The sequence below is a fragment of the Coenobita brevimanus genome, chromosome 46, assembly GCF_032717465.1.
Source record: "Coenobita brevimanus isolate Jiangsu-jjx chromosome 46, ASM3271746v2, whole genome shotgun sequence".
Lineage (NCBI taxonomy): Eukaryota > Metazoa > Arthropoda > Malacostraca > Decapoda > Coenobitidae > Coenobita > Coenobita brevimanus.
In genome coordinates, this window is record NC_136999.1 from 25,680,489 (window position 1) to 25,695,079 (window position 14,591).

At 39.4% G+C, this 14,591-nt stretch overlaps 1 protein-coding gene across 1 annotated transcript in view; it reads left to right on the top strand.

Annotated features, from left to right (window-relative positions):
• LOC145398675 (tachykinin-like peptides receptor 86C) overlaps positions 1–14,591 on the top strand; it is a 364,809-nt gene that overhangs the window by 299,877 nt on the left and 50,341 nt on the right. Inside the window, exons 4-7 of the mRNA XM_080271480.1 lie at positions 1,685–1,819; positions 2,896–2,976; positions 5,197–5,347; positions 7,624–7,820. Of these exons, the coding sequence (XP_080127606.1) occupies positions 1,685–1,819; positions 2,896–2,976; positions 5,197–5,347; positions 7,624–7,820 (564 nt within the window). The remainder of the gene's footprint in view (positions 1–1,684; positions 1,820–2,895; positions 2,977–5,196; positions 5,348–7,623; positions 7,821–14,591) is intronic.

The following is a 14,591-nucleotide window of genomic DNA, read 5'->3' on the forward strand; positions in this document are numbered from 1 at the left end:
CAGTGTGTTTACAAAACAGAGAGGTCAGTATCAAGTCACGATGAGTCAAAATACCTTAGGAACAACATTGACTAATCTTGACCAGTCTTGACCCAAAGTCAATATCGTATTTACTTTCGGTGCTAGCGAAAAATGATATCAGCACGACAGTCAATGTACGATATCAATATGATTCAAAGTATCTTGACTTTTAACGTCGCGACAAAGCTGCCTTATTGTGTGCATATATATACATACACACATTATATATATATATATATATATATATATATATATATATATATATATATATATATATATATATATATATATACTGTATAAATATATCTATATCTATCTATCTATTTATCTATCCACCTACCTACCTATCTATCTGTTTATCTATCTATCTATCTATCTATATATATATATATATATATATATATATATATATATATATATATATATATATATATATAAAACAACATAATCTTACCATGATTAAGTAATTTCAGATATGGAAATCTGGGGCACAGTTAACCCGGCCAAAAACCCTGGTTATATGGTTACCACCCAGCGTAGTAAATGGTTTTCTGGGTACAGAAAACCGTCGGATACGTTTAGGTGAAGCTTCAGAACGTGTTGACTGTTTTTTGGGTATCAGATAGAGCAAGGATTCCGGGGCCGTAAATGGTGAGTGAATGGAATTGGGCAAATTTGGGCTGTCTGGACGTTGCTACTCCTTACCCTGGCCTAGGGTGGGAAAGAGGTTCGGATGATGATATGTATCTATATCTATCTATCTATCTATCTACCTATCTGTCAATCTCTCTCTCTCTCTCTCTAGTCGTACACACACACACACACACACACACACACACACACACACACACACATATTCATTCATTCATTGCCAGACGCCATGTATCCCAGACGGGGTGAGCAAGGGCTTAGAGTTAATTGTTTTACAGAGAGGGGCACTAATCCTCCACCAACCCCACTTGACACGTAGGGATGCCAACAGCATCTGGTGTTCCCAGGCGGTCACCCATCCAAGTACTAACCAGACCCAACGTTGCTTATACTGTCGTATATACAGTCGTACACACACACACACACACACAAATATACTGTATAAATATATATATATATATATATATATATATATATATATATATATATATATATATATAATCTATATCTATCTATCTATCTATCTATCTATCTATATATATATAAAATTCTATATCTATATCTATATCTATCTATCTATCTATCTATCTATCTATATATATATATATTTATATCTATCTATCTATCTATCTATATATATATATATATATATATATATATATATATCGCGGGTAGGGAGACAGGTAAGTTGATTGTTAAAGATTTACCCGTATTGTATATGGAAACCACAGGAACGCTGGGTCTGGTTAGTACTTGGATGGGTGACCGCCTGGGAACAGCAGATGCTGTTGGCATCCCTACGTGTCAAGTGGGGTTGGTGGAGGATTAATGCCCCTCCCTGTAAAACAATTAACTCTAAGCCCTTGACCACCCCGTTTGGGATACATGGCGTCTGGCAATGGATGGATGGATGGGTATATGGAAACAATTAATGGTTCAGCCTTTAAATCCTTGGCTGATGCTTTTTGCATAGTTTTGATCCAGCACCGCCACTCTTCCCTTTGTCTGGCAGATACATAGCCATCGTGCGTCCTCTGGAACCCCGAATGTCCAAAACCACAGCAAGGATTGTGATAGTGGTGGTGTGGGCCTCATCCATGTTATTGGCCCTGCCATGCCTCCTCTACTCCACTACTGTTTCCGTCACGTGAGTTAGTAGTAGTAGTAGTCGTAGTAGTAGTAATTTGTTGATGGTGGTGGTAGTGATGGTAGTGTAACCAATCCCCAGGTTCATCTGATCTTGAACCCAGTGGATTACAGCTGAAGTTGCAGCACTCCTGAATTTCACCATCTTCCTTTTTGAGGACAGAAAGAAAGTTCTGGGACTTTCTCATGACTGGGCAGCTCCATCGCCCAGATGTACAGGTGCCACCACAAGATGGAGTCCCTTTCCAGCACTAGGCACGCGAGTTCCAAAAGAAGCTAAAGTATGGTTCAGTTAAGATTAATTTTTGTGACATATTTCGGTTGTATAATGATAGGGTTATTATAACCCTCCCAGCTTGTTTGAACACAGCATCCACTCCACTACTGATTCTCTTCCGAGAGTTTCACAGGAAACTCGAAAAGGCACAGGGAAGATTGTGATGTGTAGATTATTTAATACCCTTACTATCCATCCTTGCTGCTGTCTCAGCCATGCCAAGATTTCTTCACTATTGTTTCTTCATGTTATTCTTCACCATTGTTTCTGTCACGTTAGTTAGACTTCAGGAATGTTTAAGCAAGATGAACGTTACATGTACCATACTCGGTTTGCTTTCACGTGACTGAACCTCATCATTTCCCACAGCTTTAACAGACGTGGTTGCATGGAATTTGATGGACCTTAGTTATGACGAAGGAATGAGTTCCCTTGGCTAGTAATGAAATCAGCTGTCCAGTCTGATTACACCTGGACGTTGACTGAATTAAAACAGGTTAGATATCATCGTCAGATCTGATGAAAGGCGCGATAACTTACTTGTATTACTGGTTAGTTTAGGAAATGTCGTCTAGAGCCATCTGAAGAGAAAAAGAGTTTCAAAAGAAGTGACAGGAAGGATAGGAGAAATAGGGACAAAGAGGAGGGCAAACATGGGAAAAGAATAGTAAATGGTGAAGCAAAAAATAGGCAGCACTACAGTAGGTGAGTGGATAATGGATGCCACAACCCACCACAAAGGTGTAAATTTCTCTAATATCATGACAGTCAATTCATACCTAACCCAGTCTCCCTCTCAGGTACAAAGATGATGAAGTCAGAAGAGGATGTATACTGAGGTGGCCAGACGGACACACCAGCGCCTCAACACACGAGCATATGTGAGTAACATTATCATTCGGCATTCCTCTTGTACCATGGAAATATCAATCAATCAATCATTTCCTGTGGCACCCCACGGGATGCATAGGGCCTCGATGAACTCTCTCCACCAATATTTGTCTTTTGTCATCTCCTTCAGGTCCCACCAACACTCCTCTCCTGCTTCTCTTTTCACTGTCCTAAACCAAGTTTTCCTCGGCCCACCTCTACCTCTTCTTCCTCTAGCAGTTCACTCTGGCAGATCCTGTATTAAACTGCCTTCTTTTCTGTATATGTGCCCCAGCCACTTCCAGCGAGACAGTCTCACATATTCATTAAACTGGTTCCACTCTCGTAATAGCCCTTACTTTTTCATTTGTAACTCTGTCTTGCCACTTTACCCCAAGAACCCTTTTCAGTATTTTATTCTCAAATCCTAATACTTTCTGATCTGTTGTAATTGTACTGTACCATGACTCATGCCCGTTAATTAAAATTGGTCTAACCATGAACATGTAAATTTTCATTTTAGTATGTACCGATAGCATATTATTATTCCAAACAGATTTCAACATTCAAACAGCTCGCCAAGCCTGTCTAATCCTCTCCACAATTTCATTGTTTAATGATCCATTAGATGATACAATCGTTCCCAGATATCTAAAGTTTTCTACATTCTTCACCATACAATCGATGGTTTTCCACGTTCATATTAATAATTTCAGTCTTTCCAGAATTTATTACCAATCCCACTTTTTCTCCTTCCTCCACCAGGCAATCGAGCACCCTCTGCATCTCGTAAATACTTCCACAAATCAGGACAATATCATCAGCATAGTCCAAATCCATCAGCTTCTTATTTTCTTTCCAGTTAATTCCTGCACCTGTTCTCCTTACAACCTTTTTCATAACATAATCCATAACCAAAACAAACAGCAATGGCGAAAGAACTCCTCCTTGAATCACTCCTGACCTAACTTCAAATGGATCACTCAAAGAACCACCCACCATTACCTTACACCCACCATTACCATGGAAATATGCTGTTGATTATTATTATTATTATTATTATTATTATTATTATTATTATAACGATGATGATGATGATGATAATGATGATGATGATGATGATGATTAGCAGTAGTAGTAGTAGTAGTAGTCGTTGTTGTTGTTGTTGTATTTTTATCATTAACACGTGTGCGTAAAGGTACTGTGTGTGTGTGTGTGTGTGTGTGTGTGTGTGTGTGTGAATGAGTCAGTGAACGAAATAACTCCAACAGATAAACAGCCGAGGGATTGACAATAGGTAAGGTCACAGAGCTAGGTCAAATTTTGACCTAGGAAGGTCAAACTTGGTGGAAGACTAATGGGTACGAGAGAAACAGAGGGATTTGATTTTGAGAACGATCAGCCAGAGGTTAGGGCCACAAGACAGGGTCAAAATTCAATCTGTTTCAGTGTGTGAACGAAAATATGCAGTGTTGATCTACGCGTACAAAACTTGCTGGAAGAGTTGAGGATTAGTCATGGTTTTGACCTGTTATTTTTTAGAAAAACAGGTTAAAGGTCAAAGTAATATGGTACGTTCAGCTTCAACACTGTTAACTGATTGAGACCAAAATTTGTGGAAGGAATCAGGGTACGGTATACATTTGGAACAACCTTCGTGAAAGAGTATAAGATGACGCATGGATACAGGACTCCAAATTTGGGAATACTCAAAGTTCGATTTTGAGTTGATTTAAAGCAAACTTGGTGGAAGAACTGACAGCCATCTAAGGATGAAGACAGTCGATTTGGAGAAAATGAGGTCAAATGATAAGGTATGGAAAACAGATCTGGTCTGAACACGACCATACTTATTGGAAAGTGTATAGGTCAGATAAAAATAAAATCATTTGAATCTGGGAAGGGATGGTCAATGGACAACATCACAGTACTAAGTCAACTGTTCAGACTTTAGATTTGAAGTAGGGCCAGGATGTTGCAATTTCGTAACGCTCCTTCATGTTTCTTATATCAGTGTGTGTGTGTGTGTGTGTGTGTGTGTGTGTGTGTGTGTGTGTGTGTGTGTGTGTGTGTGTGAATACCCTCAACTTCACTGCACACACAAACATACAAACAAACAAATGCAATTTTCTTTGCATCTAATTTTTTTTTGTCTTTCCCTCCATATATCTATCTTCCTACCTGTTTCTGTCTGTCTATGTTTATCTGTCTATCTCATTGTTATCCCACAGGTACAACATCGTGTTCTTCATCACCACCTATCTCCTGCCGATGCTGGTGATGTTAGTGTGCTATTACCTGATTGGCCGTGAACTGTGGGGCAGCCGGACGATAGGGGAGCTCAGCGAGAGACAGGTCGCCAGTATACGCTCTAAAAGGAGGGTGAGTGGTAGCCTTGTTTTATTAAACTGCGATCTTTATGTGACCACTTTCATTTATTTGTTTTTGTTAAACTGTAATAACAGTCTGCGTATTTGCACCTTGTGTTTTTCCATCTCCAAAGGGGGGGGGGGAGGCGGCACTGTATTTTCCACGCTGGATGAGGAGGATTAGGATTAGCATTAGAATTAGGATAATAAGAAAGAGGGGGAGGAAAAAATGAACTATTATTCCAAATTTGTGCAGTTCAATCCACAAGGTGTTCCATAATTCTACTAACAGACTGACAGACACACCAACAAAGAGACAGAGGAGAAGGGGCAGAGGGACGACCGAAAAATAAGACAATAAAAACGGTTTTCAACACTGCAGTACATTTTTTCCCTGCTCAACTAAATTCCTATCAGTCTAATAAAAATGTTACTCTTCTGTAGGTATTCGCAAATGTTGCTTTCATTTCTATACTGTACTCTGAGTCTTAGCTACATTAAGACTATTATAATATTCTACTTAGATATATCTTTCACAAGGTAATAAGTAGATAAAACTTATTATTTACATTTTTAAATATTTATTATGATATATTTATTAAATTAGCTGTGTTATGGTGACCATTTACTTCTCATATTCCTGTGCATTATCCACTCCTGAGCTATATAAAATGATCTCGCGTTAACAAGAATGATACGGTTAGGATACGTCGTGGACAGCATTAGAACACGTGTGATTGATCCTGAATTATTTTATTGCTATTATTATCCAAAGGATACGAGAAGAGAATGCATGCTTCTATGCCCTAGAGAATAACCTCCGTAATGCGCGAAGGACACTCAGATGGCTCGAACATGGAAGAAATAACCATTCAGGAATTAGTCACTAAGTATACTGCCTGAAGGCCTTCCAATCCGAAGCACCAAAGTACCACACACGCCGGGGGGGAGAATGATTCAGTAAACAGAGGAAAAATGTAGGCTTGTTCACTAGGTGAATCACTAAAAGGAGAGGAGTCACAGGTGGTGGTGAACCTTGACATCTCCGAGAACAGATATGAGGAAGGAGAGTGAGCGAGAATGTGTTCCACTTTAGAAGACAGGCAAAGTACTTTGGACAATCAGTGAAGACATTACAAAAAGTAAACAGCGCAGATTTATTTAGTCGGATACAGACAGCATGGCCTTAGCAGGAATTAGATAGTTTGGACGATTCAAGCTCGGGAACATGAAAGAAAGTAAGGCTGCTGCTAACATACACGCATCAACCAGCTTTGGATGTGAAATAACTGTAGAGAAAGTAAGACGATACAGAGAACGGTTAATTATCAGTGGTCTCAGACAAGTGAGTCTCAAAGCACGGGGATTAGAGGAGCAGAGGAGGCTCTCAGCCGAGAAAAATACTGAAGAAAGGTTGACAGTGGTACAGAAATTGACAGAGCGCCAACAAAGGCCCAGTCCATCGTATTTCGTCGCATTTACCTTGTAAGGACTATGAGGCTTTGGGTTGGCCGACGATACTTAGTTAATTTTGAATAAAAAGTGAGTCATCTAATGTGCATGTAGTTTGGCCTAAACATTTGGTGAAAATATCTGGCAAAGTATGGTGGACGGCTCTTTGTATTACTGGAACAGTGAAATGTCACAAAAGGGAGATGGTCAGAGGCTGTCTTGAAGGTTAGTAAAGCGGGAAATTCAGTTCTTTATCGCCAGTTTATCAGCTACCTCCAGAATACCGCTGTGATTAGTTGGTGGTACATTGTTATTCCTGATGCAAATAAAGGTCAGAAACGTATTAAACTTTCTGTTAATAACGCATATATTTATCGCGTTAGCTATAACTACCTTTCTCTAAATAATTTTTTCCTCCTCCGTTCATGATGTTTCTTTTGTTCCTTCTCTGTTCATCATAGATGGTACAAATCTTCATCGTTTCGCTGCGGTTGGTGAGGTATATTGGTTGCCCTATTAGATAGTTATATAACTATTGCTCGCTTGTTCTGACCTGATCCATAACCTAGTTCAGAGCAGTTGATGACCAGGTGCAGTCAAATTGTAGGGTTGATTTGACTTGTTAGCAATGACACTCATTTCTTCCTCATAACTAAGATGTGTTTAATTTTATCCAAATACCACAGAGTATTGAAGTAGTGGAAACGGCCCAATTCCATCAGGTGAAAACAAACCGATTATAATGATATTTCCTTTAATATTATCAGCTCTTATATATATACCTTAATGACCTTTTCCTTAATCAACGCATTCTCTCTTCCCCTCTGGTGTTAAAAGGTCGTCAAAATGTTCATCGTGATCGTGGCGGTGTTCGCTGTGTGCTGGCTGCCCCAACAAGCTTTCTTCCTGTACACGTTCCATGACGCTCGGGTACTGGACACGGCACATATCCAGCATGTCTATCTCACATTGTACTGGCTGGCTATGGCAAACAGTATGATCAATCCTGTTATTTATTACTGGATGAATGCAAGGTAGGAAACATAGTGGAGATTGTGCTCATTTGGTAAAATGGGTTCATTCAGTAATCGTATCGTATCATTTCATTTTTTATCTGATTTTTTTTCACTCCATAATAAATCCCATCATGTAATGCTCTATAAATGCTTACCCTTGCTTTTACTTGTTTAAAGCTACTGTAGTTTTAGGTATCTAAAGCCACTTAAAGCTACTATAGTTTCAGATACTTTCAGCTACAAATATTATCAAATGCTATAATCAACTGTTTTCAACTAAATGTAACTATTTTCAGGCGCTTTTAGTTTCTCCTATAATGCTTTATTCATTTACTCCTATCATTTCCAGTTACTTGTTCTCCTACTTCTTAAAATCTCAGCTGCATTGATCATAGTGCTTCCTGCCTTTCCCCAGTTTTTCAGCTGACTTCATTGTTGTCCATTCCCCTTTCATCCCACGGCCACCATCATTTTCGTCACAACCACAAACATTTATGTCAACACTACCAATATCTTTACCAATATTCCTACCACAGTTACTAGTATCTGTGAGCACATTCCTACTACATGTACCAGAATTTCTATTATCATTCGGACCATAACAGCCACCATTTATACCAACATACTCCTTCAACTACCAACATTCCTACCACAACTACCGGTAGCAACATTCCACCAACACTCTTACTGCACCTACTAACATTTTTACCAACATTCCTACCATAATTACCAACATTCTTACCACAGCTAGCAACATTTCCATCAGCACTCCTACAACTCCAAAAATTTTTACCAGTTGTCTCACCGAAACTACGTACATTTCGACCAAAAAGCCTCTCTTGCTTTTGAGTTTTCAATATCTCCTTCTTTCCCCTCCAGATACTTTCTCTTTATTCATTCGCGTTCCTCCTTTCCTTCTTCTTTTATCGAATTTTCCTCCACATTCATCCTCCTTCTTTCGCCTTTCTTGTCTCTTTCTCCTCCATTAAACGCTCTCACTCTTCCCTCAGTCCCGTTCCTCCTCTTATTTTCCTGCAACCCTACCCCCCCCCTCCTTTATCTTTTTTTACATCTTTTTTTCTTCGTTCCTCTCCTCCTCCTCCCATAGCACATTCTCCCTCGTCTTCTTCCACTTCTTCTTCTTCCATTTTCGGTTCTTTACTCCTTGTCCTTCCTAAACCATTTTCATTCTATCCTTTTCATTCTTTCGTCATCCCTTTTATTCATCTCCTTCTTTAGCTGCATGGCCGTTCTTCACCCATTATATCTTTCCCATTTTGCACTTCATTTCCCTTCAGTACCGTTCTTTTCCTCATTCTCCTCCTTACCACAGTTATCTAAATTTGGGCATCTCAGTCAATACCTACCATTTGAAAACTCCATTATTTTATACTTTGCCTTCAGTATTCCTCTGCCTCATCTTGTTCTTCCACTTCTTCCATTTTCAACGATTTTCAGCTATCTTCACCTGTGTTCAACTACCTTCATCTATTTTCATCTTCATTCATTAGGCTACTTTCAAATACGTTTAAATATTTCATTTCTTTAAATACTTTTGCCTAATTCCACCTATTTTCGGCAGTATTCAACTATTCCAGCGACTTTTAACTGTTTCAAACACTGTCACCGTTTCATGCTCATCCGCCCCTCCGTCTCCTTCCTTTCCCAACAGCTTCTGTAATCATTCTTTCTCCTTCCTTTCTGATTTTCACCTGTCTTCATTCTCGTTCATTTCTTTATTCTTCTGTAGACACCATCTCTTCTTCCATGTCCAGCTTTATTCATTTACGTTCTTCCACTTACCACATCTCTCTCTCTGTCTGTTTGTCTGTCTGTCTGTCTGTCTGTCTGTCTGTCTCTCTCTCTCTCTCTCTCTCTCTCTCTCTCTCTCTCTCTCTCTCTCTCTTTCAACATGCTTTTGAACGGTGACTGTCTCCATCCAGGAGCAAGCCAATAACTTATGATTTATCACTGTTTAGTTTTACTCCCGCACAAACCCGATAGTAAGATATTCAGAGTTGAAAGATAATGTGGACAAAATTCCCTCCATCGAGAAGTGTTCTGCGAGTGCGCGGTAACTGCATACCACTTGACCATCCTCGTTAGTGTAGTAAAATTGAAGCAGATGATTTGGCCATATAATGATGGGCTAATGGTTCTAAGTGGTTTGAAACCCAAGAAATGCCAATCATTGTGTTGGTTAATGGCCTTCTATACGTGTCAGTACCATTAAATAAAATCATTCTGCATGTGACGTCACTGACAATCAAACTGTAATTAAAATACATACAATTTACAAAAAGGAATATAATTATGGTTGTAATATATCAAAGAAATACACTGAGGTGGTTTGGACATGTGGAGAGAATGGAGAATGAAAGACTGACTAAGAAGGTGTATGTAGGTGAGGTGGAGGGAGGGAGAGGGAGGGGTAGACCGAGGATGAGGTGGAGGGATGGAGTTGAGAGGTATATGGGGGAGGGGGGGGTGAGTTGGGGGGAGGGTAGTCAAATGGTGGGTGACAGAGTGACTTGGAAGCGTTTTGTCTGCGGCCACCCTTTGCGGGATTAGGGCGTCGGGCTATAGATAGATAGATAGATAGAATATATCAAAGTAAAATTCCATGCATTGAAATTCATCATTTAGCATTTGCTGACGTGCTACTTTCTAGTGAGAAAATGGAATGAGGTCAATAATAGTAATATTGAACTTGTTTGTAGTTTTTACATAAACTTAAGCTTATGAAGTTACACTTATGTTGTTAGTTTCATGATATATTAAACGGTTGTTTTAATTCATGTAAGTGGTTATGGAAACTCCGAACTCGCACGGAAGAAGCCTCATTTTATTCACATCAGGGTGGAAGAAGTAATCAGAATGGAAACATCCCAGAGCTGTAGATTGCTCTGGTATTATACTGCCCACTGTGACCAGAAGAATCTCCATACCAGTGGACTGCCCATCATTGCTAAAAGACATCGACTCGCTAATAACCATTGCTGAGTTAAAGAGCCAAGTCATTTCTTAATATATTGACAATAATATTGGTGTGATTTAGCATGAACCTGGAGTGGTCGAGGGAGATAAATTGGCCGTTCACAGTGAACCCCTCAAAAAACTAGTAACATCTTTACATCTCCACTAAAAATTACTACATACATTTTGTTGCTCCAAGCGAGGATTGTCATGGGTGCCGTGGCTGGCTGCAAAGTGGTGTTGAACAGCAATAATTTATCTGTGGAACAATAAGAGATGTAGCTGAATTCAAGCCTCAGTACTGCAAAGAACTGTCATCAGTATAAAGATGGCAGAGCAAAGCTTGCCTGAGAGCAGGAGTCAGGTATAAATATTCGTCTCGATGCTACGTTCAGGTAACGATTAACAGGATTAGGATTTACTTCACATATTTGTCTGAAATATACTCTCCATGATAGGGAAAACACAGATATTCAAGAAAACTATTTCATATATGACAATTTTAGCCGTTATCTTGGCATAAACAATGCTGAAGCTATTATGAAACCCACGGTTATGTAATCCCCTTTTGTCTCTATAACAAACTCTAACATTATCTGTTAAGTTCAGTATGTGGCATAATGTCCATTCATTTATAAGAAAGTTCGGTATATCATAGGCAGGGGTGGGTGATAAGAGCCACCAGTGACTGTAAAGAAGTGAAAGAAACTCCATTATCAAAGAAAAAAAATTAGAAGTGTCCTAGAAATTTTAACCCGAGGTGTTCCGATTACGTATGGATACGTTGCCACGTTTTGTCACAGTGACACCTAACAACGTGCCCAACATTTTGCAATTGCGAGGTCCATCATTTGCACATTTTTCAAGTTTCATGGGTGATTTTTGGTAGGCATAAGTGGGAGACCTGCCTCTACCCAACGCCAGGCAGGGATAATGCCTGGCACCACCTGACCCCCCTCCCCCTGCACGCCATTTTCTCGGCAACTCACCTGTTAGCAGTGACGTGGCCGGTAAAGACATGTCACACCACGGTCTCTCCAGTGACGAAATTCAAAGCGAAAGTGATTCCTGAGGTGGAGGACAAAGGAAGAAACAAACCAGAAGAATAAAGAAGCAGAAGTGATGAGCCAGTAACATCGTAAAAAAGGTGCCATATGTTGATGTGTTTGGTGGGTGAACAATGCTTATATTGCCTATCTTATGCTCTGAAAACCAATATGCTCTTGTATGACATACAAATTCGTGCCAAATAATTAAATATCTAACCAACTATGAATGGTTTGGAATGGTTACCCCTCCCAGAGAAAATGTTTTCTCTGGAGCCTGGCCTGAGAGAACACGATACCTAGGTGAAGGTACTTTCTAAAGTCATTTCAGCATTTTCTTTCTGAATTTTTGATGTTTCTCATTAAAAGTGGAGGTTTTAGCCAAAAAAAAAAAAAATCTTTTAGAAAATCTGCCAGGATTGGGGGGGGGTAATTGGTGAAAAATTTGCCGGGATGCGGTAGGTTAACCCCTACACCGCGGGCATGTTTACCGATGTTTTGCGTGTGCCGCGGGGTTATTTGGGTTCCAACAGACTCTCAAAAAATATTTGCCAAAAATCAGTTATTAGTCCCAGAATATTAAAATTACTGTATATATGCTTATGGCACATACCTTCAGCTTTCTCCTGGAATGTTTGTTGAGCCTTTGTCATTTACCGTAGGACTTGTGGAGACCTCTAAATTTGGGTAACGAAGTCTCCACTTTACACTTCCCGACAACCCGTAATATGATTACCACAGCCAGATATTAACACTATAAACACTACTCTATGATTATCAAGTAGTTTGGGATCCATACTCCAAAAAAAAAAAAAAAACACTGTGAAAGCAATGAAAATTATGAGCGCGTCTGACCGTCGCACTTGTGCTAGTTTGCTCTTGGTACTCTGTCATTTATTATTCATAAAACCCCTCACACTTTATATTTCTATTACTATATAACACTTATATATATCTACAGTCTTTATCCATAAGTTTCCTTCAGTAGTAATAGTTTATTGTCACTGTAGGGATTCAATTTCTTTCAGTAAAATACGTAGCATTCACTTTCTCGTCCTGTATACTAGCACTGAGAGTGAATGTCACTTTCATCTTCACTCTCATAACTCATAGTATTCAGACATGCTAGAGTGAAACTTTCACTTTCATTACTCCTAGGGTATATACTCGTATTTTTATAATACCATTCATTTACATTTCTATTTACGTTCTCTATTTTATTTACGTTATTTACATTTCTATTTTATTTACACTGTGTTATGCACTGTCACTTGAAGTAACTTATAAAACTATTTTCCATTGTTCACGTATATTTACATTCATAACTTTCACTTGCTGTTTACACATTATTTACACATTATTTACAATTCCACTTGCACTGTTTTACTCAATAGAAAGATCATAGTCACTCTTTTATCAATAGTCAGCCCTTTACCTCTTTCCACACGAGGTTTAGTTGGGAGTAAAGGTCACAGGGCCCTTTGCACGGGGGTGAAGAAGTCCCTGAAGTCAGCAAGACGAAACAGACGTACCTCCACTTCGGAAGATGAGAGTAAACTGATAAGGGAGGGCCGGGTGGTGGCCTACTTAGGGGATATTCAGTACTACCAATGTTAGCTCTTGAAACAACTATGTATAGCACTGAAATGATTGGCAGGAAATCTAGACAATACATTATAAATTAGGTAGTTCCAGGTGAATGTAAATATCACTTAGGCTTCTCCCTTCCCTCCTTATATGTATATTTATTACGAAAATAGAATATACGGCATATTTCAAGGGGAAAAAAACAGCGAAAATTAGCGAATGAGTGCACGTGAGGTGTTGTCAGGTGATAATTAGCCAATTCCAGGTGTATGGCACTCTCACTTACCTTACTTCTTTCTTGTATATATTTTTTGGTATAAGAATAGGGCATAGGGCTTATTTCAATGGATGAAATCAGTGAAAAATCCCAGGGAAGATTTACTTAGCGTAGCACAGCCGGGCAGGCGAGAGGATAGGGTAATGGAGGGGGGGTAGGGAGGGGAGTCAAGAATGGGGAGAAATGGCTAAATTGTCAACAATGGATGGGAGTACAGATGAGATTAGGAGTGCTGACTAGTGTTGGACATTGGCAGTACTGACAGATGATACAAGCCCCCACTTGGAAGCCCGGGTGAATTCAAAATAACACAGAATCACAAAAGCGACGCCCCGCGGTATGATCCCTTGCTCCCAAGCATCACAAAAGTGACGCCCCGCGGTTAAGGGCTTAAAGGTGAGATGGAAAGAGGTAGCTATTCTTAAAGATGATGAAGAGAAGTATAAAATTATTATATGACCATTCTGTCAACAGGTCTGAGATGTTAAGATTGTAAGTGTAAAATTGTTTGAAGATCTAAAAGTTGCACTGAATACAGAACCTGTAAATGTATACTGAAAAACTACACAACCAAAGATGTAACTGGACAACATTATGGGGTAAATTTGAATACCTACTCAGCGATAGAAGAGACCTCTCAGATGTTAACCCCTTCATACACGATGACGCATTTGTCGTCATTAGGGTGTGGCTGCGCCCATACACATTGACGCTTTTGTCGTCATTAAAGCATAAAAACTTTCATCAGAGGAAAAGTTTTCAGCCGATCGGCATCATTTTTGGAGGTGTCATAGCTTCCCTGCTCCTCATCAAAAGTAATGAGTTGGCAACTGTGGGTCCTGATTCCAGCAAGAGAGCAGACAGGTTATTCAGTACCAAATGAGCTGTGAGTGGGGAAGGTAT